The sequence below is a fragment of the Drosophila navojoa genome, chromosome 2 (assembly GCF_054131105.1).
Source record: "Drosophila navojoa isolate 15081-1374.11 chromosome 2, UAZ_NAV_1.0, whole genome shotgun sequence".
NCBI classification, from domain to species: domain Eukaryota; kingdom Metazoa; phylum Arthropoda; class Insecta; order Diptera; family Drosophilidae; genus Drosophila; species Drosophila navojoa.
Window position 1 is genome coordinate 27,120,414 of NC_142890.1, and position 19,636 is coordinate 27,140,049.

General features: G+C 44.5%; 6 protein-coding genes and 1 long non-coding RNA gene across 8 annotated transcripts; 4 read left to right on the plus strand and 3 right to left on the minus strand.

Moving 5' to 3' along the window:
- Positions 1–1,730: 1,730 nt before the first annotated feature.
- alpha-Est2 (alpha-Esterase-2) lies at positions 1,731–4,280 on the minus strand. Its single transcript, XM_018111571.3, has 3 exons — positions 3,963–4,280; positions 3,255–3,721; positions 1,731–3,194 (listed from the first exon to the last, which is right to left on the minus strand). The coding sequence occupies exons 1-3, from the start codon at positions 4,007–4,009 to the stop codon at positions 2,008–2,010; spliced, it is 1,701 nt and encodes a 566-aa protein (XP_017967060.1). The 5' UTR covers positions 4,010–4,280; the 3' UTR covers positions 1,731–2,007.
- Positions 4,281–5,359: 1,079 nt separating this feature from the next.
- Positions 5,360–7,645, plus strand: alpha-Est3 (alpha-Esterase-3). The gene is made up of 4 exons (XM_018111568.3): positions 5,360–5,768; positions 5,831–6,104; positions 6,172–7,068; positions 7,128–7,645. Exons 1-4 carry the CDS (start codon positions 5,761–5,763, stop codon positions 7,581–7,583), a joined length of 1,635 nt encoding a protein of 544 aa, XP_017967057.1. The 5' UTR covers positions 5,360–5,760; the 3' UTR covers positions 7,584–7,645.
- Positions 7,646–7,745: 100 nt separating this feature from the next.
- LOC108651639 (esterase B1) lies at positions 7,746–9,792 on the plus strand. Of its 2 annotated transcripts, XM_030383680.2 has the most exons (4): positions 7,746–7,945; positions 8,000–8,276; positions 8,332–8,482; positions 8,535–9,792. In XM_030383680.2, the coding sequence occupies exons 1-4, from the start codon at positions 7,938–7,940 to the stop codon at positions 9,719–9,721; spliced, it is 1,623 nt and encodes a 540-aa protein (XP_030239540.1). In that variant the 5' UTR covers positions 7,746–7,937; the 3' UTR covers positions 9,722–9,792. The 2 variants fall into 2 exon arrangements, with proteins under 2 accessions (XP_030239540.1, XP_089114178.1); XM_089258052.1 differs by lacking the exon at positions 7,746–7,945 and having other exon boundaries at positions 8,102–8,274.
- Positions 9,793–10,069: 277 nt separating this feature from the next.
- Positions 10,070–12,087, plus strand: LOC149092338 (esterase B1-like). Its single transcript, XM_089258051.1, has 4 exons — positions 10,070–10,275; positions 10,335–10,611; positions 10,667–10,817; positions 10,870–12,087. Exons 1-4 carry the CDS (start codon positions 10,262–10,264, stop codon positions 12,060–12,062), a joined length of 1,635 nt encoding a protein of 544 aa, XP_089114177.1. The 5' UTR covers positions 10,070–10,261; the 3' UTR covers positions 12,063–12,087.
- Positions 12,088–12,756: 669 nt separating this feature from the next.
- Positions 12,757–14,957, plus strand: alpha-Est5 (alpha-Esterase-5). The gene is made up of 5 exons (XM_030383686.2): positions 12,757–12,868; positions 12,948–13,221; positions 13,292–13,442; positions 13,619–14,352; positions 14,429–14,957. Exons 1-5 carry the CDS (start codon positions 12,858–12,860, stop codon positions 14,879–14,881), a joined length of 1,623 nt encoding a protein of 540 aa, XP_030239546.2. The 5' UTR covers positions 12,757–12,857; the 3' UTR covers positions 14,882–14,957.
- Positions 14,958–16,110: 1,153 nt separating this feature from the next.
- LOC108658911 (esterase B1) lies at positions 16,111–18,926 on the minus strand. The gene is made up of 3 exons (XM_018111572.3): positions 18,668–18,926; positions 18,066–18,532; positions 16,111–17,386 (listed from the first exon to the last, which is right to left on the minus strand). Exons 1-3 carry the CDS (start codon positions 18,712–18,714, stop codon positions 16,206–16,208), a joined length of 1,695 nt encoding a protein of 564 aa, XP_017967061.1. The 5' UTR covers positions 18,715–18,926; the 3' UTR covers positions 16,111–16,205.
- A 309-nt stretch (positions 18,927–19,235) lies between these two features.
- Positions 19,236–19,602, minus strand: LOC149092339 (uncharacterized). Its single transcript, XR_016196202.1, has 2 exons — positions 19,460–19,602; positions 19,236–19,404 (listed from the first exon to the last, which is right to left on the minus strand). It is a non-coding gene; the product is annotated as an uncharacterized LOC149092339 (long non-coding RNA).
- Positions 19,603–19,636: the final 34 nt, after the last annotated feature.

The following is a 19,636-nucleotide window of genomic DNA, read 5'->3' on the forward strand; positions in this document are numbered from 1 at the left end:
ATAAGTGCAAAAAGTTGAACTGCACGCAAATTAAGAGTGAAAGAGAACAACCTTCCAATGGCATTGCCGTGACACGTGTGCCCTGATTTATTCGATGCTGGCAATGCTGACACTAAAATTATATCATTTGCATTCGTTAACTTTAAAATATTTTTGACTGCGTGTTTCTTGGAAGGGCTTAAAAATACATTGAATATGTGAGTTGGCATGGGTGTGTGTGCATCCACAAAAATGCGAAAATGGAGAGAATATAAATATATGAATATATAAATGAATAAAAAAAAAAAATAAATAAAAGACGTCACTCAATGACAAGCACATTGGCATGTGTGTTTAAATTTTACAATATCATGCATTATAATTTCAATTACAATGTATTGCCAGCTCTTCATTTAATTTTCGCGTTGCTGCGTTTGATACATAAAGCAAGAATTAAGAGAGTGCAATGAAAAACTTATAAATGGCTTTGGTATTCTATCGAAATTCCTAGCAATTATGCGTATCAATAAAAAAATTATAAAAGTAATTTTTTATTTATATTTACTATGTGTAGATCCAATAACTTTATTTATATAAATATTTCAGATTTCTCGTTGTCTGATGAATATAAACTGGGTAACGTAAATACGCTTTATGATTATTTTTATTATTACTCTTGCATTCCTACATATTCTTATTGCCCTGCCAGCTCTTCAAATTTTATGTTGGCAATGCTGCGGCGAGTGCAAGTATATTCATGATACATAAAACAAAAAAAATTCTAAAAAATTGGTAAATTGCATTTACAATTTCAGAAGACTATAGAAAATAGTAAGGCAAATATAATTCAAATAATAAAAACCCATTAAAAATATGGAAGAAATTCAATTGCTTTACTAACAGACATCAGCATCTATGACGATTGAGCTTAAATAAATTAATATAAAATACGTACATTTTTTTTTGTATTTAAATTGCAGATTTGTCTGTTTATGCTGTCACCTATTAACTGTAGAAAAGACAATAAAATCTGTGCGACGCTTCTTAGGTTTCCTTTTATTATGCGAGAAAGTTTATTTGTCTAGCACAAGCCACTCACACACACAGACAAACAATTGTTTTTCGGCGTCTGCGCGCATTTCTAAGAAAACGTGAGACGCCCCACAAGCGCGACTTCTGCAAAAATATTTACATTGCCATTCGGCAGACGCCACACACGATTTTAAACAAAAGCAATTAATGTAAATAATGCGGGTGATCGAATTTATTTACACTCAAGCTGCTTCCTATTCAGTTAAGTTCTTGAATGGACAAATTTAAAATTCTGCACTCACCCTTTCGGATAATTCCATCCATGCATTTCGTTTATTCCATTCCACTGCTAAAAGTTTAATTTAACTTTAATATGGTTTATTATTTTGAATATACACTTTATTTAACTATTCTTCACATTTTTTCCCAAAAGCCGATCTGCTCACTTTGACTTCCAAACGGAAAAGAAAGATTTAAGCAGTTCCCGGAAGTGTGTAAGGTAATCGACTTCAGAGTTGCATTCGACTATAGCGAATTTCGATCAGAATGAGCTTACTGCGGTCCACACACGTCACAGTGAATGTCGAAAAGTCGTAGCGTGTGAGGCAGCCCTATCAAAAATTGCATCATGCATTAGGACTGTTACATATTAATTGCCAATGCTGCCCCTTTGGAACTCGATAAATATATATTAAACATTTTAAATTTTATGAAACATATTCTGTAATATTTAAATGAGCTTTATTAAAAGTATTTTAGTTTTAAAAGTTTTTTTGGTAATCTCTATTCCTTAAATTAACATATAACTTTTTCATATTTAACATTTGTATTACTTTAACATGGAATTTTGACAGACTTTAATAGCAACTTGGTTATCGCATTATACTTGCGAATTAGTACATACATACACACATACAGAGATATAGTCTAGAAGACTATCGTCTGTCGGTTTGGTATTTCTATACATAAGATTGGAATTTCTAGCATTGGAATAGCTCAGTAGAGAGCGTCTTGGTCGTAGAATGTGTCCCATATGGCCAGAGCCTGGGCCTCGGGCAGAGCCATCATTTCCATCTCGGCGCCGATGTTGAGGCAGTTGTGAGCTCGGTCTGGCGTCAGCTGCACTGGCATCCACTTGTTGGAGTCGGTGGCCCAGCAGTTGGGATCACTGTTGGCCGCAAAGGCTGTCCACATGCCCACCATGCGCTGGATGGTCAGATATTCCGGCGAGGACTTGCTCAGCTTGCTAGCCAGCACATTGTAGAACAGATAGGAGAGGTCGTCGCCATGGGAAACGCCGCGCACACGCTCGCCGCAGACGAGCCAGCGAAACTGATTGAAGTGCGGCGAGTCGAAGTCGAAGCGATAGAGGTAGGTGGGCGTGGCCGGCGCATAGGTGAGCCGTGCCATTACCATGCGATGCAGATCGTGCCAGATTTGCCTATGTGAGAATATGTCGAGAGCTTCGAATAGTTTCATGCACTCCCGTTGCTCGTCGCCGAAGTAGAGCTGCTTGAGCCTGCGCACCAGCTGGTCCACCTGCTCCGGCGTGCTCGACTCGCTGACCTCGCGCGGAATAATATTGTGGAAGTTCCTCATCACCCAGGGATCGTTGCGCACCAGCTGGTACGAGAAGAGACCCTCGAACGAGTTGCCGCCCACAATCAGCGGCAAGCTATTGCCCCAGGCGCTGGCCAGCATCTCCTTGTGCGGCTTGGGCACCACGCAGTGCTCGCTCTCATAGGGCTCCACTATGGGCCCAAAGGCGTACAGATAGAAGCTCCGCAGCTCATCCTGCGTCACAACCTCCTGGTCGTGCGAGGCGATTTTCCGAGCCGATGCCTTGGTCAGGTATCGCAGTACATCCTCCTCCGCATCGCTGCCCTTGTAGCCCATCTGGCGGGCCAGCCTCAAGGCCCAGTTGCGATCCGGCGTATCCGCCCAGGCGGACAGCGCACAGCCCGACTGCAAGATGGCCTTGTGGAAGAGGCCGCGCGACTGCTCCGTGGTCATCATGATGTGCGTGGATGCGGCGCCCGCACTCTCGCCCATGAGTGTTATGTTGTTCGGGTCGCCGTTGAAGTGCGCAATGTTCTGGCTGATCCAGCGCAGGGCCTGCACCTGATCCTTCAGACCAGCGTTGCCCGGCACATCCAGCTTCGGATCCTTCAAGCTCAGAAAACCTGTCAATATAGAGTTAATAGTCTTGCCTCTTATAGGCTTCGTCCACAATCCTCACTTACCCAGCGCGCCCAGCCTGTAGCTTATGGTGACCAGCACGACGTTCTGCTTCATAAAGTAGTCCGGACTGTAGATATCCCGGGAGGCCTCGCCCTTCTGAAAGCCACCGCCATAGATCCACACCATGACGGGCAGCGGCTTCTCCGATCGCAGACTCTTTGCGTACACATTCAGATAGAGACAATCCTCGGAGCCCTCTATCAGGCCCAGCACCATGTTGCGCTGCAGCGGCTTTTCGGCGTACGTGGTGCAGTTGCGCACACTCTTCCACGGGTCCGGCGGCTGGGGTGCACGAAAGCGCAGCTCACCCACCGGCGGCTTGGCATAGGGTATGCCCTCAAAGGCATAGTACAGCTCCTGGTCGTAGACGGTCTTGCGCTGCAGGCCCCGCACCCGGCCATAGTTGGTGGCCACGACGACCGTGTGGCTGGTGGACAGGCGATACTGCTGCACCTTGTGGCCGACAAATCTATGGGGAGTGGCGGGCAAAGAGATAACAAACGGTCACAGTAGATAACAGAGTCAAAGAGGTGGAATGGGATGCGATGCGACACGTCGGGCTACTGATTGCTGCCTCGCTGTGGTCCAGGTCCAACGTTCAAGCTCACTAAGCGCAATCTGTGTGCTGGAATCATGCTGAATGCGAATTGTCGCCCGATCACCGACAGCCGAATACCCTGTATATGCACAATCTGATTCTCTGTACTCACTTGGCGCTCATCTGCAGCAGCTTGGGAAACCCGATGTGGACATCCATTCCTATTGCTCCCCGATGTCTGTATGTATGCGTCCGTATCTATGCATGCATGCACATATGTATGTATGTGTGTATGTATGCAGCTGTATCTGTGTGCCTGTTTCGAATATTTTGTGTTGATATTTTCGAAATTCAATAGACTTCGAATCGTCTGCTCTGCTTGCTTCAATTCCGTCGGCCGTCGCAATGCAATTAAAACGATTTCGCGCCGTTGCCGGCAAATTGAGCAGTGCCATCGATCTGCCTATGAATATATACATATGTATATGTACGTATGCTTTTTTTCCCCCATATGTCTACAGCGTACTCTGAACGTCTGGTCGAAAGTTATCTCTCCGACTCTCATTTCTAATAGAAAATCCTACTTTCAGCGAAATAAAAATAGATTCGGCTCATGAGCGATTAACATTGGCGCCTTATCATTAACAGCGCTCGCATCTTAACAGCTGTTAATCCATTTGCAGTGCTTTGTGCATTCTCGCGAGCTTTATGCTGTGATGACACATACAAATACAGCGACTGGCGTTGGAGACTTGTGTGTTTTATATTCAAGCTAAACTTTTGTGGTAACTAAAATACTCTAGCTTCTTAAATAAAGCTTTAGCATATATATTGTTTTTTTTTTTTCATTAGCTTACTAAGTGATAGCACTAACTTGTGGCTTGTTTTGATATATAATACTATATACAAAGCATGAATTATAAATAAAAACAAAATAAATAAAAAATAAAATAATATAAACAAATGGTCACATATGAAAGAGTACACTGTCTGGTCAGTGATATAACCCTATATGAAAGTCAAAACTGGATATGAGCATGGTTTAAGCGTGTAAACATTTTAGTTTACATCAGCCCATTATTTTTTTTTTTTTTTTTTTTTTTTTTTTTTTTTTTTTTTCAACCGACAAATCTTTTTACTAATTATCTATATGAGATGTTGTTAAAAATTATATAAGTATCTCTCATATCAAAATATCAACTTTAAGAACAACAAAGCTCAGCGTTCTTATAAAGATATATAACAATAAACAATAACAACATGTTGAGTCATAAAATTGGTGTACTTGTCTCCACTGAGCACAGTCGTAATCTCACAGTGTAGTCGACATTCAAGTTTATTTGAATCAGCAAAAATTCTCTCTCCCCAGGGCTGCAGTAGCACAGAAAGTGTGGGCTGAAATAATCAAAATAAAATACTATCATAATGCATTTAACATGCAATGTCAACTTTATTTTTTAATAGAATAATTTATGTTAAAAATACATATTAGATAAATAATTTATACAAATTTCACGCTGGCCTTTTTGCGTTGATTGTAAACAATGCCAGTGCAGCCCTGGTATGAGCGACGCTCATATCGCCGAAGCAGACACTAAAAAGAGCGTCGCGTGCATTGCTGATAAATAACAGCAACAAAAGCAACGACAACAACCGTTACGATCACAGTCGCAGACAATTTGTCAGTATTCTAATGTAGATTTTAACGAGAACAAACATAGCAGCTAACTCAAAATCAGCTGTGTGTAATATTTTAAAAGTATATATTACAGATAATTTCTTTTACTGGCGCTCTGCCTTACACTTGCTGCTAAGCCAATTCATGAGGTGTCTCAGACGGTCGCGACCTTAGACTAAATCGGAATAAATGCTTTTATCTAGATAAAAGCAAACGGTGCCCCATAAATACAAACAAAACCACCAACACGTCGCCCAGGCAGACTAGACGTAAGCTCTCAAAGGTGCAGAACATGTCGCGGTGAGTAGTTGGCGCAGTTCCATTACAATAACAGTAAACGGACGTTGTAACATCGTTTGCAGTCCAGTCGAAACCGTTGTACAGACCAAAAGTGGGCCCGTTGTGGGCAAACACTGTACGAGCATCTACGGCGATGATTACGTCAGCTTCGAGCGCATACCGTATGCGCGTCCGCCGCTCGGGGTGCTCCGCTTCAAGGCGCCGATGCCGGTGGTGCCGTGGAAGCAGCCGCTCATCTGCCGGCAGAAGGGCGAGAAGCCGCTGCAGTTCAATCAGTACACGCAGAAGCTGGAGGGCGTGGAGAACTGTCTGTACCTCAATGTGTATGTGAAGTCTGTGAGTGTTTCGAGTGATCTCATACTGTTGTTGAAATAATGCTAATTGTTCATTCATCTCCATACAGATGAGGACAGAGGCTCCGCTGCCGATGATTGTTTTCTTCTTTGGCGGTGGCTTCGAGAAGGGCGACCCCACCACAGACCTACACAGTCCCGACTATTTCATGATGAAAAATGTGGTCGTGGTCACCGTCTCGTATCGTGTGGGTCCACTTGGCTTCCTCAGCCTCAACGATCCCGCTGCGGGTGCGCCAGGCAATGCGGGCCTAAAGGATCAGCTAATGGCGCTCAGGTGGATCACAGAGAGCGCGCTCTGCTTCAATGCGGACGCCAAGAATGTGACGGCGTTTGGCGAGAGCGCTGGCGCCGCCTCTGTGCACTATCTAATGTTGAATCCGCAAGCCGAGGGCCTCTTCCACAAGGCCATTATGCAGTCGGGCAATGTGCTGTGCTCCTGGGCGCAATGCTCGGTGCCCAATTTGGCGCGACGTCTCGCCGAGCATTTGGGCATGAAGAATATCGATAATGCGTCGGACTTCAAGGTCTTGGAGTTCCTGCAGGGTCTGCCCGGCGATACTCTGGTGAAGCCGTATCTCCTGAGCGAAGCAGAAAATTTGGACGATTGTGTCTTCCAGTTTGGGCCCGTCGTGGAGCCCTATGCCACCGAACACTGCATGATAAGCAAGCCGCCCGTCGAGCTGCTGGCCGATGCCTGGGGCAATAAGATACCTGTGCTGATGAGCGGCACCTCCTTCGAGGGCTTGCTGATGTACGGCCGTGTGCATATGTCGCCGTATTTGCTCACCAGCCTCAAGGACCAGCCGGAGCATCTGCTGCCGCTGGACCTGAAACGTTCGCTGCCACTGTCACTGGCCCGCACGCTGGGCAAGCGAATACAGTTCACGCACTTCCGGGATAAACCGCTGGAGCTGCAACCAGACTCCGTGGCGGCGTATTGTGAGGTGAGTATAGATGGAGACCGATATCAAGCCAAGCTTTCACGTGAATATAATCCTTTCAGTACGCCAGCTACAAGGTCTTTTGGCATCCCATCATGCGCACTATAAGGTCGCGCGTAGAAAGCGCCACGGCGCCCACCTATCTATATCGGTTCGACTTCGACTCCGCCACTTTCAATCATCAGCGTCTGAAGTACTGCGGCGACAAGCTGCGCGGCGTGGCCCACGTTGATGATCACTCGTATATTTGGTACGGTGACTTCTCCTGGAAGCTGGACAAGCACACGGCCGAGTTCCAAACTATCGAGCGCATGATCGACATCTTGACCACCTTCGCCAGCACCTCAGATCCGAATTGCAAGAGCGTCGAGGAAGCCATAACCAAAGCCACCTGGGCGCCGTTGAGTCAAAAGAATATGAAATGCTTGAATATTGGAGAGCATTTGAGAATCATCGAGCTGCCGGAGATAGCCAAGTTGCGGGTGTGGGATACCGTCTATAAGACGAAGGCCAAATAACTCTCCACTGATTTCCAAATTGACAGTCATTAAATTACCTGTATATTGAACTTTTCTAGATATATCAAGTGTATCAATAGATTGATTAGCTAGTCTAGTGCAAGTTTAGGTCAATGTCAGAGTCTTGTGAGCTCCGTAGGATAGGTATTATTTATATGTAAAGTTATGCTTCAAACCAGGTATGCAGTTGGTGTAAAACTGTTATAATATTTCAAAATTTTGATTAGCTTATCTTCTCTTATCACATAAGTAGAATACTATCTAATCGAATTCATTTATGGATTTCAATCTACTAAATAGTTTATTTAGGAGCTAATCATACATGCTTTGTAGTCAGTTGACGTTGAACTCGAAATGGAAAGGTATTAAGTTCGGTTCGATTCCATTTCGATTATTGACACATTTGTTCTCCGCAGCACTGAATCTTCGCCTGTGGTGCAAACCACGCATGGCCAGGTCCGTGGAGCACTGTTGACCACGCTCTACGATGACCTCTACTACTGCTTCGATGGCATACCCTACGCTGAGCCACCACTGGGTGAGCTACGCTTCAGAGAGCCACAGCATGCGAAGCCCTGGCAAGGCATTCTTGACTGCACTGTTCCGAAGGAGAAGTGTTTCCAAGTAGGAAGCATTTCACAGCAAATTGAGGGCAGCGAGGATTGCCTGTATCTGAATATAGCCGCGAAAAGTGTGAGTAGTCCATCAGCTATAGGAAAGGGAATCAACTATGATTTATGGTCAACAGTTAAGAAGCGAAAGGCCTTTACCTGTAATGGTCTATGTACATGGAGGCATGTTTAGGACCGGAGACCCAACCCGGCGCAGCCTTGGACCTGACTATCTAATGCGCGAGCAGGTGATTTATGTAAGCATTGGCTATCGCCTGGGTCCATTTGGTTGGTATACAAAACACATATCTGACGCAAACCTAATGTTAAATCTTCACAGGCTTCTTAAGCTTCGCTGATCCGTCTTTGCGCATACCCGGCAATGCTGGGGTAAAGGATATTATTCTAGCCCTGAAGTGGATCAAGGCAAACGTGGCTAGCTTCAATGGGGATGCGAACAACATAACGCTCTTCGGGCACAGCTCGGGCAGTGCTATAGTGCACTTGCTGACGATGAGTCCCCAGGCAGAAGGCCTATTCAACAAGGCCATACTGATGGCTGGGCATCAGCTCGAAATACATAATGATCCCGACGTAGAGTATAAGTTGGCGAAGCATTTGGGCTATGAGGGCGAGAATAACGATATTGACGTATTCAAGTTCATAAATGCCACGGATCCTGAGCTGTTGATTCGGTCAGATTATCGGTCGCTATATGAGCGAATGCAGGGTCCCATACTCTTTTTACCACGTGTAGAGTATTATGCCACTCCCAGTGCTGTGGTACTCGAGCAGCCGCGTGCTCTGCAGGGCAGTGCTTGGGGCAATCGTCTGCCCTTCATGATGGGCTGCACCAGCAGCGAGGGTCTGTCCCAGGCCATGTTTATTGTTAAAAAGGATCCTGAAGTGCTGAAGCTGCATAGGGATCACCCAGAGTTCCTGTTGCCGACCTACATACGGCATGGCTGTGCCACCGACCTTGCTCGCCACCTTGGCGGAATGCTGGTCAAGAAGTTCTGTGGCGTGAGTGTCACGTATGTGAACAAGTGGCATTTCCAGTCGATCGCTGATCTCTTCACCCACCACATGCTGCACTATCAGGACCGATTGCTCAAGGCGCGACTGAAATATAGCCAGGCTGCCAATTACCTCTATCGCTTCGACGTTGATTCCCCTGACTTTAATTTTTATCGGGTGCGCTATCTCGGAAAGGATAGCCATGGCGCTGTCCACGCTGATGAACTGGGCTATATTTTTAAGCTGCCTGCTGCATTCAAACTAGAGAAGACTCGACCGGAGTACTCGATCATCTGCCGTTTTGTAGCTCTGTTTACGGAGTTTGCTCGCAGCTCCAATCCAAATGGACCGCTCACCAAGCAGCTGGTGGACTGGCAGCCCGTAACTAAAGATGAGCCGACAATGTGCCTCAACATAAATGAGGAACTCAAGTTTATCACACAGCCGGAGTCTTGGAAATTGAAATTCTACGAGCAGTTAGTCTTGAGTGCCGAAATGGAACTGATTTAATGAAAGTTGAAGCTTTCGTAAGGTAAGATAAGATATAATTGGAAAACAAATAAAATAATCAGCACACCTAATGACTGTTTATGCTCAAGGATTTACTTTAATACTAATTTAGAGCTCATAGGGACTCTAACAACTTTGTATGTGCTTTTGGTTTACATATCTTAGGTGCTCATACATTTGTGTATACCACAGTGAATTTGTGTTCTTATCTAAAAAAAAAATTTATAATAAAAAGAAAGATTACTATTTGTTTTTCTGATTTACAAAATATGCTCATTAGGTTTTGAAAATAATATTATCTTAATTGTGAGATAAGTTTAGTCTACGTTCACAGAGCTATATAAAGTGAATTTATGAAAAGTTGGTGTCATGCAGACACAGTTAAGAGAATGATTTTGCCAAGTCAAGAAAAAGCTCGCCCGATCGAAGCACTGGCGGTGTGTCATGTGAAATTTCACCACTTTGCTTATTTCACCATATCGTGCGCCCTTATAAGCTCGAAGCTTTGGCTCTCTGCATTCAGTTGGCTTCAAAAGCGAAATGGGTTCGGATTAGTAAGTTGCGGTTGGATATAAGAGAAATTGCAAGACAAATAAAATAGAATTCTTTGCAGCACTGAAGCTTCGCCTGTGGTGAAAACCATTCATGGTCAGGTGCGTGGAGCGCTACAGACCGCGCTCTACGGTGAGCTCTACTACAGCTTCGATGGCATACCGTACGCCCAGCCGCCCTTTGGTGAGCTGCGATTTAGAGAGCCGCAAGATGCTAAGCCCTGGGAGGGAATACTCGACTGCTCCAAGCCAAGAAGCAAGTGCCTGCAAGTGAGCAGTCTGACCCAGCAAGTTGAGGGTAGCGAGGATTGCCTGTACCTCAATATAGCCGTCAAAAGTGTGAGTCCGCTCTTCACGGATCGAAGGAATTCGTCTCATTATAAATTATTCACAGTTAACCAGCGAGAAGCCTTTGCCTGTGATGGTATATGTGCATGGAGGCGCTTTTAAGAACGGAGATCCGACCAAGTTCGGGTTTGGACCAGATTATATCATGCGCGAGCAGGTGATCTACATAAGCATCTGCTATCGCGTGGGTCCATTAGGTTGGTATATAAAAAATATGTCTAATGCAAACCTAATGATAAATCTGCTCAGGTTTTTTGAGCTTCGCTGATCCGTCTCTGCGCATACCCGGTAATGCAGGACTAAAGGATATTATTCTAGCCCTGAAGTGGATCAAGGCAAACGTGAGTAGCTTCAATGGGGATGCGAACAACATAACGCTCTTCGGGCACAGCTCGGGCAGTTGCGCGGTGCATCTGCTGATGGTAACTCCCCAGACGGAGGGATTATTCGACAAGGCTATCATGATGGGCGGCTTTTACCCCGAGACAGCTAATGCGCCCAATGCGGAATATGACATGGCCAAGCATTTGGGCTATGAGGGCGAGAACAACGATGTTGATGTATTCAATTTCATAAATGCCGCAGATCCCAAGAAATTGGTCCTACCGGACTTTCGGCCTCTATACGAGCGCTTGCAGAGCGGAGGTTATCCATTATTTTTGCCACGTATTGAGTACTATCCCACGCCCACTGCTGTGCTACTGGACCAGCCGCGCATACTGCAGCGCACTGCGTGGACCAACCGCTTGCCCCTCATGATGGGCTGCACCAGCAACGAGGGCCTGTTCAATCCTTTGATGAACATGCGAAAGGATCCGAACCTATTGAAAGCGTGCCAGCAGCGTCCGGAGTTCACACTGCCGTATTCCCTACTCAGGCACTGCGAGCCAAGCGCGTGCCGGCACGAGGGACAGAACCTTGTGAAGAAATTCTGTGGTACCCATAGCACGTTTATCACTGAGGAGCATCACCCAGCGATAGCCGAGCTTTTCACACACAACCTGTTGCACTATCAGCAGCGCATGCTCCGGGCTCGACAGGCTTACAGCCAGGCTGTCAACTATCTCTATCGGTTCGACTTTGACTCTCCTGATTTTAACTTCTATCGGATTCGTTACCAAGGACCGGAAGCTCGTGGCGTTCAGCATGCTGATGAGCTGTGCTACCTCTTCAAGTTGCCCCAAACATTTAAGCTGGAGAAGTCTCGGCCGGAGTACACGGCCATCTGCCGCTTCGTAGCCCTGTTAACGGAGTTTGCCCGCAACTCCAATCCAAATGGACCGCTCACCAAGTCGCTGGTCGACTGGCAGCCCGTAACAAAAGAAGAACCCACAATGTGCCTCAATATCAATGAGGAGCTGAAGTTCATACCTCAGCCTGAGCGTCTGAAGTTACGGTTTTATGATCAACTTTACAGACACATTAAAATGGAGCTCATTTAATGAATTCCAAAGATATTCAAAAGTCCGGATGATAAAAATGTATACATATAGATATGTATGCATAATAATGTAAAAGTATTACTCACATAAAAATGTATACATTATATTAAACATGTACATATATGTATGTACAAAATATAACATTCGTGTTTTTGATTTTTTTTTTCACCTTTAAGTAAAACATTTTAACCTACTATTGATTGGCAAGTTAAAGAGGCATATACAACTATAGTAAGTAAAATAATTACATAATATACGTATACGTATAAAAAAAACGCAGAACTTAGCGCTAAAAAATAAAACAGAAAGTCCTTAAATATCTCAGATTAAAAGCCACAGCTAACTTCTCTGTTTGAACAATTTGTAGCTTAGGCTTTATATGATTCTAAAAAAAAATGTTTTAGGGAAATAAAACACAGTAAAAAAATAAAAAATGAAAATAAAAATATAATAAAATACATAATTACAAAAATACAATGTAGCAACAGTTGCTAATAACTGTTTATTCAAATAGATAAGCCCTAATTGCAGTAGGTTTATCTAAGAAAGAGTATTTAGACTTGAGTTTCACAATAAAAATACACTAAAAGATGAAATAAATGTATGATAACGTAGGCAACAAATTTGCAATGCACATTTCAGCAGCGTTGTTGCTGTGATGTCAACAGCTGAAGCGATCTGCGTGCCTGTTATTATGGCCACCAGTGTTTGTTTGTTAAGCTTTCCCGCTTCTGTTTGCTATACTCGCTCGTCAGTTATCAAGCTGCATTGGACGCGAGCGGACGATTGGACATTATGTCGGCAAGGTGTTTGTTTCTCTTATAATATGAATGAATATGTAAAAGTTTTATACTCGTGAGTTAATGAAATTGTAATTTTGTATAGTCTGGAAACCTGTGAAATAACGTTGCCCATAGGCCATGTCCGAGGCGTCAAGCGTCGCAGCTTTTACGATGATGAATACTACAGCTTCGAGCGCTTGCCCTTCGCCAAGCCGCCAGTGGGCGAGCTGCGCTTTAAGGCACCTGTGCCCGCCGAGCCCTGGTCGGGCGTGCTGGACTGCACCCACTTTGCCGATAAGCCCGTGCAGAAGGGCTTGCTGACGGGCATCATCGAGGGCAGCGAGGACTGTCTCTATCTGAATGTGTACGCCAAGCAGGTGACTTGCTGGAAATTAATATATCACTTTGATGGATCGTTCAAATGGTCAAATTTCTTACCGATAACAGCTGAAGAGCGCCAAACCTTTGCCTGTTATGGTCTACATTTACGGAGGGGCCTTCTCCATAGGCGAGGCCACACGGAACCTCTACGCGCCCGATTATTTTATGGCCAAAGATGTTATTCTAGTCACGCTCAACTATCGCGTTGATTGCCTAGGTAAGTGATTGCAAGCTTATCGTTTGACTATCTTTGCAATCAGTTGTTCAACCAGTTTCTCTTATCGATGTGGGTATAAAGTTCGTGCGAGATTTAAGTTATTTTTGGGAAAAAGCTTTTTCTCTTATACTCCTAGTTATGCTTTCGCACTCACACATTCTCTCTCGCTCCTTTAGGTTTCCTTAGTCTGAAGGACCCCAGCTTGGAGGTGCCCGGCAATGCTGGACTCAAGGATCAGGTTCTGGCCATCAAATGGGTCAATAAATACATTTCCTACTTCAATGGTGATGTGAACAACATAACGGTCTTTGGAGAAAGCGCCGGCGGCTGCTCCACGCACTACATGATGTGCACGGAGCAGACGCGTGGGCTCTTCCACAAGGCCATTCCCATGTCGGGCACCTTGCACAACTACTGGTCCAATACCCCGCCCAAGGACTTCGCCTATCGTCTGGCCAAGCTGTATGGCTATCAGGGCGGTAACAACGATCGCAAGGTACTGGAGCACTTGCGTAGGGTGCCGGCGGAAAAGCTGGTCGACCACAGTCTGCTCGACCTCGAGGATCGACGCAATGGCTTCTTATATGCCTTTGGGCCCACCGTAGAGCCGTATGTGATGGCGGACTGTGTGGCACCCAAGCCGCAGCTGGAGATGGCGAGGGAGGCGTGGAGCAATGAGCTGCCTGTCATGCTGGGCGGCGTATCTTTCGAAGGTCTCTTCATGTATCCGACCCTGTTGGTCAACCGCAAGGCCATGGATAACTTGCCGCACGATCCGTTGCGACTGACGCCTCACGAGGTGCGTGCGGAGAATACGGAGCAAAAGAATCTGGAGTTTAGCAAGAAGTTGATGAAATTGTACTTTGGTGACGCGACGCCCAGCTCCGCGCTCATCATGAACTTCATGGACGTGAGTTCGTACCCCTTATTGGCTTTATTTCCAGAACTGACCTCTAATTGTTGCCTTTCTTTCTTCCTACTTTCAGTACTATTCCTATAGACTCTTCTGGCACGGCTTCCACCGCACTTTGCAAGCTCGCCTGGCGTACGCCACGGCTCCCACCTATTTCTATCGCTTTGATTTTGATTCGCCTGATTTCAATTTCTACCGTAAGAAGTTCTGTGGCGATGACATCAAGCAGGGTGTTTCCCATGCCGATGAGCTGGGCTATTTGTTCCGGAACGCGGAGTCGTGGAAGCTGGACAAGGCCTCCGCTGAATATCGCACCATCCAACGGATGATCGACATTTGGACATCCTTTGCAGCTACTTCCAATCCCAACTGCGCTGAGACTGCGCATCTCGATTGGCAGCCCGCGAAGCAGGAGGCACCGCAGCGGGTGCTCAACATTGGCAACGAGGTGGAGCTCATCGATCTGCCCGAGTACGACAAGCTGCTCGTCTGGGATAGTCTCTATAAGAAGGAACAATTATATTAGGTTTATCCACAGGGATGAAGGAACTAAAAAATATCTTGAAAAAGGGGCTCTTAAATAAACTGTAATGCAATACCAAGCTTGTGTTCTAGTATGTCTAACAATTTTAAATATTTTAACAGAACTTAGAAATTTACATAATGTCGTAAGCTCTGTCGTAGCTAAAGTCCCACGAGTTCAATTCAGCTCATTAAAAAACGTTTTCTTGTACCTCTTGAGGTTGGTCAATCGGCCAATTGTAATTCAGTTTTTTTTCAGACCATTATACTTATTGATGATATTGATATGCATATAAATTTTTATACCCTGAACCCACTGAAAACGGGAAATCTGGGTATAATGGTTTTGTGGCAAGAATGTAATAGGCAAGGTAAGGAATCATCGCAGACCCCATAAAGTATATATATTCTTGATCAGGACAACGAGCTGATATCTCAGATATAAGAGCGAGCGAGCTGAAATTTGGCATGTATGCCCGTGTACACCATACGCAGTAAAAGTGGATCTTATTTTTTACAATAACTCATCCGATATATTTTTATCGAAATTCATTGATAAATTGATTTCGTTTTTCCAGCTTAATTTGAACACTTTTAGGTCTGGAGGCTTCAGACTGTGTATTTACATTTGATGAATACGAAGATTTTGTAATTTAAAGATCTAGGATCCCGATTTTAGATGACACATATTACATCTACCTTATTCTTCCGTAATACCATGTCAATTTCTATTAGAAATCAAATTTCACAAACAAATTAAACAAATATCTGTGAAGTTAAGCAGTCCTAAGCAGAAAGCTGGAAGGTGTTCCCTGATATTTATTATAATTCGTTATATTTTCTCAAAGTCTCAAGCTTCAAGCTTGTAATTTAATAATTTATCTGGACTGTGTATATTCCTTGTGTCAATCTGGAAGAAAGACTCATTGATAGCCAGGGGCTTTGTTTTTTAAGAAAAATTATTTAATATATATAATCAAAAATATAAAATATAAATTATAAATTACTTATACCGAGAACTGACGCTTCAAGTATACGAAACCCGAGATGGCAAGCTTCCCTTAATCTCGAGACAAATTTATTTGCATTGTGCAAATGGAATATTATAAAATAAAGTAAATGTAAAACTATACAATGAACTTAAGAATACTGAATAAAAAATCTTTTTTCTTTTATCAGTTTAACTTTGGATAATGCCTGGGTATATCTTTCCTACTCGAAGAGAGTATAAAATTATCAGATCTCTAGCACTTATTTATTTAGTCAATTTTCTCACAATCCTTATCATTTTGAACAATATATTACGTTCTTGATTTGGTGTCGATTAGCTAGTACAATTGCAGCTTCTCATAGAAGCTATCCCAGAGTCTCAGGTGCTTGCTCTCTGGCAATTTGATGAACTGCAATTGTCGGCTAATGTTGAGGCACTTGAGAGCGCAACTGCAGTCGACGGGATCCCACTGGACAGATCCCAACTGAGGACACTGAGGACTATCGTTGGCCGCGAACGCCGTCCACATGCCAATCATACGCTCTATTGTGCGGTACTCCTCTGAGGACTTGTCCAGTTTGCTGGCTGGGATGGAGTAGAAGAGGTAGAAGTGATCATCAGCATGGCTGACGCCCCGTTCATGGCGCCCGCAATTCATAATCCGAAAGTGATTAAATGTGGGCGAGTCGAAATCGAAGCGATAGAGGTAGGTGGGTGCGTCTTTGGCATGGGCAATGCGAGCGAGCACTGTGCGATGAATGCCGTGCCAAAAGTGCTTAAAGGAAAGCAATTGCAGGCACTCCTTGAACTCCATGCGGCCGCGAGTGGCATCCTCGAAAAACTTCACCTTCAGGCGTCTGATGTGCTCTTTCAGCTCCGCTTGCGTGGACACTTCGCGCACCTCCCTGGGTATTATGGCCTCGAAGGCACTCAGCATTTGCGCCGTGTCCCGCATTATGAACTGGTATGAGAATAAGCCCTCGAACGAGGTGCCGCCAATCATCAGAGGTATTCTATTGCCCCATGCCCCGGCGAGCGCCTCTACTGGCGGCTGTGCGATTACACAGCTGGGGCTCACGTACGGCTCGACGACAGGTCCAAAGGGGAACAGTATGTAATCACGTGCCTCTTCTTGACTCGGCAGCGCTGAGCAGCCGATCAGTTCCTTAGCCGAGGCGCGTTGCAGAAAGCGAAACACTTGCTTCTCGTTGTCGGTGCCGTTATAGCCCAGGTGACAGGCCAGCCGATAGGGCCACTGGTGGTTGGGCGAGTTGGCCCAGTCGCACAGCGACGAGCCCGACATGATGATCGCCTTATGGAACAGACCGCGTGTCTGTTCCGTTGTCATCATTATGTGAGTGGAAGCACCGCCTGCGCTTAGGCCCATCAGAGTTATGTTGGACGGATCGCCGTTGAAGTTGGCGATGTTATTGTATACCCATCGAAGAGCCATTACCTGATCCTTGAGTCCAGCATTGCCGGGCACATCCAAATCTCGATCAGTGAGACTGAGAAAACCTGTGGAATCAAATGAAAAACAAAATTTTTATAGTCTTCCTAAACTCTTGGTTTAAGTGACATTTTTCTTTTTCTTTTATTTATTATTTATTTAGATTTTCTGATACGCTTTCTGTCTCGCTCTATCTTTGTTTTGTATCTCTTTGAAGCTTCTTCTTTTCTTTTGAACTATATCTTTAAAGCTATCGCTACCTTTCTCGCTCTGTTCTAGTCTCTCTCGCATCCTAGCTATCTCTCTCTATCTCTTTCTAAATCCCTCTATCTCTCTTTCTCTGAATTCTTAAATACTGTGACAAATACATACACACATTTATTGTCAGAGCACCGGGCAATGTTCGGAATGGTTATGTTAACTATTCTATTAACTTAACAGCAGCTTGCTTTACATTACATTAGATGTTAATATTTTTAGCAGCAAAGCCAAACAAATCTGTTCGTATGTACGTACATAAATGAAATGGTTTCAGTTCAAACTCGAAAACTGCTCTATATTACTAATCAGATACCTAGCACGCAATAACAATGTATTTTTTTTATAGTATACAAATTTGTATAGAACATACGGATGCTTCAATTAAAAACTTAATAAGATTGAGAGGCTGTTACGCTTCTTTGCCTAAAATAAGTTTCACTATCACTGACCTCGCCATAATCATCTAACTTTCAACACTCCACTCACCTAGAACTCCCAGTCTATAGCTGATGGTGACTAGGACGACGTCTTTTTGCATAAAATAATCCGGACTGTGCGTGTCTCTGTCGGCTTCGCCAATCTGAAAGCCCCCAGCAAAGATCCAAACCATGACAGGCAGCGGTCTGTCCGACTTAAGCGTCTTCGTGTAAACATTCAAGTAGAGACAATCCTCGGAGCCCTCCAGCACATGCATCACAAAGTTTTGCTGCACCGGCTTGGCACGCGTGAACGTACAGTCCCTGATGCCAGTCCATGGATCTGGAGATTGAGGTGCGCGGAAACGCAGCTCGCCCAGCGGAGGCTTGGCGAACGGTATTCCCTCGAAGGCGAAATAGAGTAAGTGATCATAGAGGGTCTTACGCTGAAGTCCTCGAACCTGACCATGCTGGGTATTTACCACCACTGTGACCTTTGTGGCTAGATTGTACTGCTCGATTTTGTGGCCGATGAGCCTGCAATTAGATTAGTGTAGAACAGTCGGAATTTACTCTAATGATTTGCTCTTATCTTATCACACAATATTTGCCAGATCGTGGCATTTACGGCTCGATTGACAGCGATTAAATGCAAAGACTTATGTCACCTACTTGGCACCCAGCTTGAGCAGCTCCACAACACTCATTTGTATATTCATCGTGGATGGGATACTCTTCCTCCTTGTGTGCCGCTTTAAGTACTATCGGCGCTACCACTTCCGTCCCTGCCAATTGACGAGCTGCAACTGAACGTTCTACTAGAATAGAGCAATCTACTATTGCTCGTATGCGCACCCAACTCTGATGTACAGTAAACACTAACTAAGTGAGCGATTTGAGAAATAATTCACAAAGGTTGCTCTCTATAATGGATGTCTATTTTATGCTGAGTTTGTATTGAGAGGGGAAACAAATTACTCAATTATAAATTCATAATAGTCTTCAATAAACTATATTAGGCTGATGTAAGAAGAGTAATATAATAATATGTATAAAATGCTCTTTACTTTTCTATTTGTCTTTCTCAGTAGCCACTGTACGTAGTTATTACAATCTACGAATCGTTCCGAGCTCTGTTGATGTTTTAATCACGAACGACAAAAGCGAGCGCTTATCTCTATAGACGATTACATTGTTGCTGTTGTCGTTGCTGTTGCTCTTATTGAAAAACATATGGCAATGAGAGCATGAAAACTGTATTGATAATGCCCGTTGTACCGGGCCGTGGCCGCACAGAGAGCTCAACTGCAGCTACAAACATTGTAGACAGCTGTTCGTGTTATTAGCGCGTAATGCGCGAACCGCCGGAACCCATTCGACAATGCTGTGGACTTTTATACTCACCCCGGCTGAAAGATCACATTTGACATCATCCAATATTGCGTTGATTCATACATAACTTACACAGCTGAGTGCATTGAATCAACTTTATTCTTGTTGAAGTTCAGCTTGAGACTTGAACAGCCTTTTTGAAGTCTAACAGCCGTAACGGTTGGCTGTAAATGTTTTGGCGCTGCCAGACTTTGCACTGGTGTCGCTTGTTAACAGAGCTGTTAAGTTTCAGTTCTTATATCATAAAAA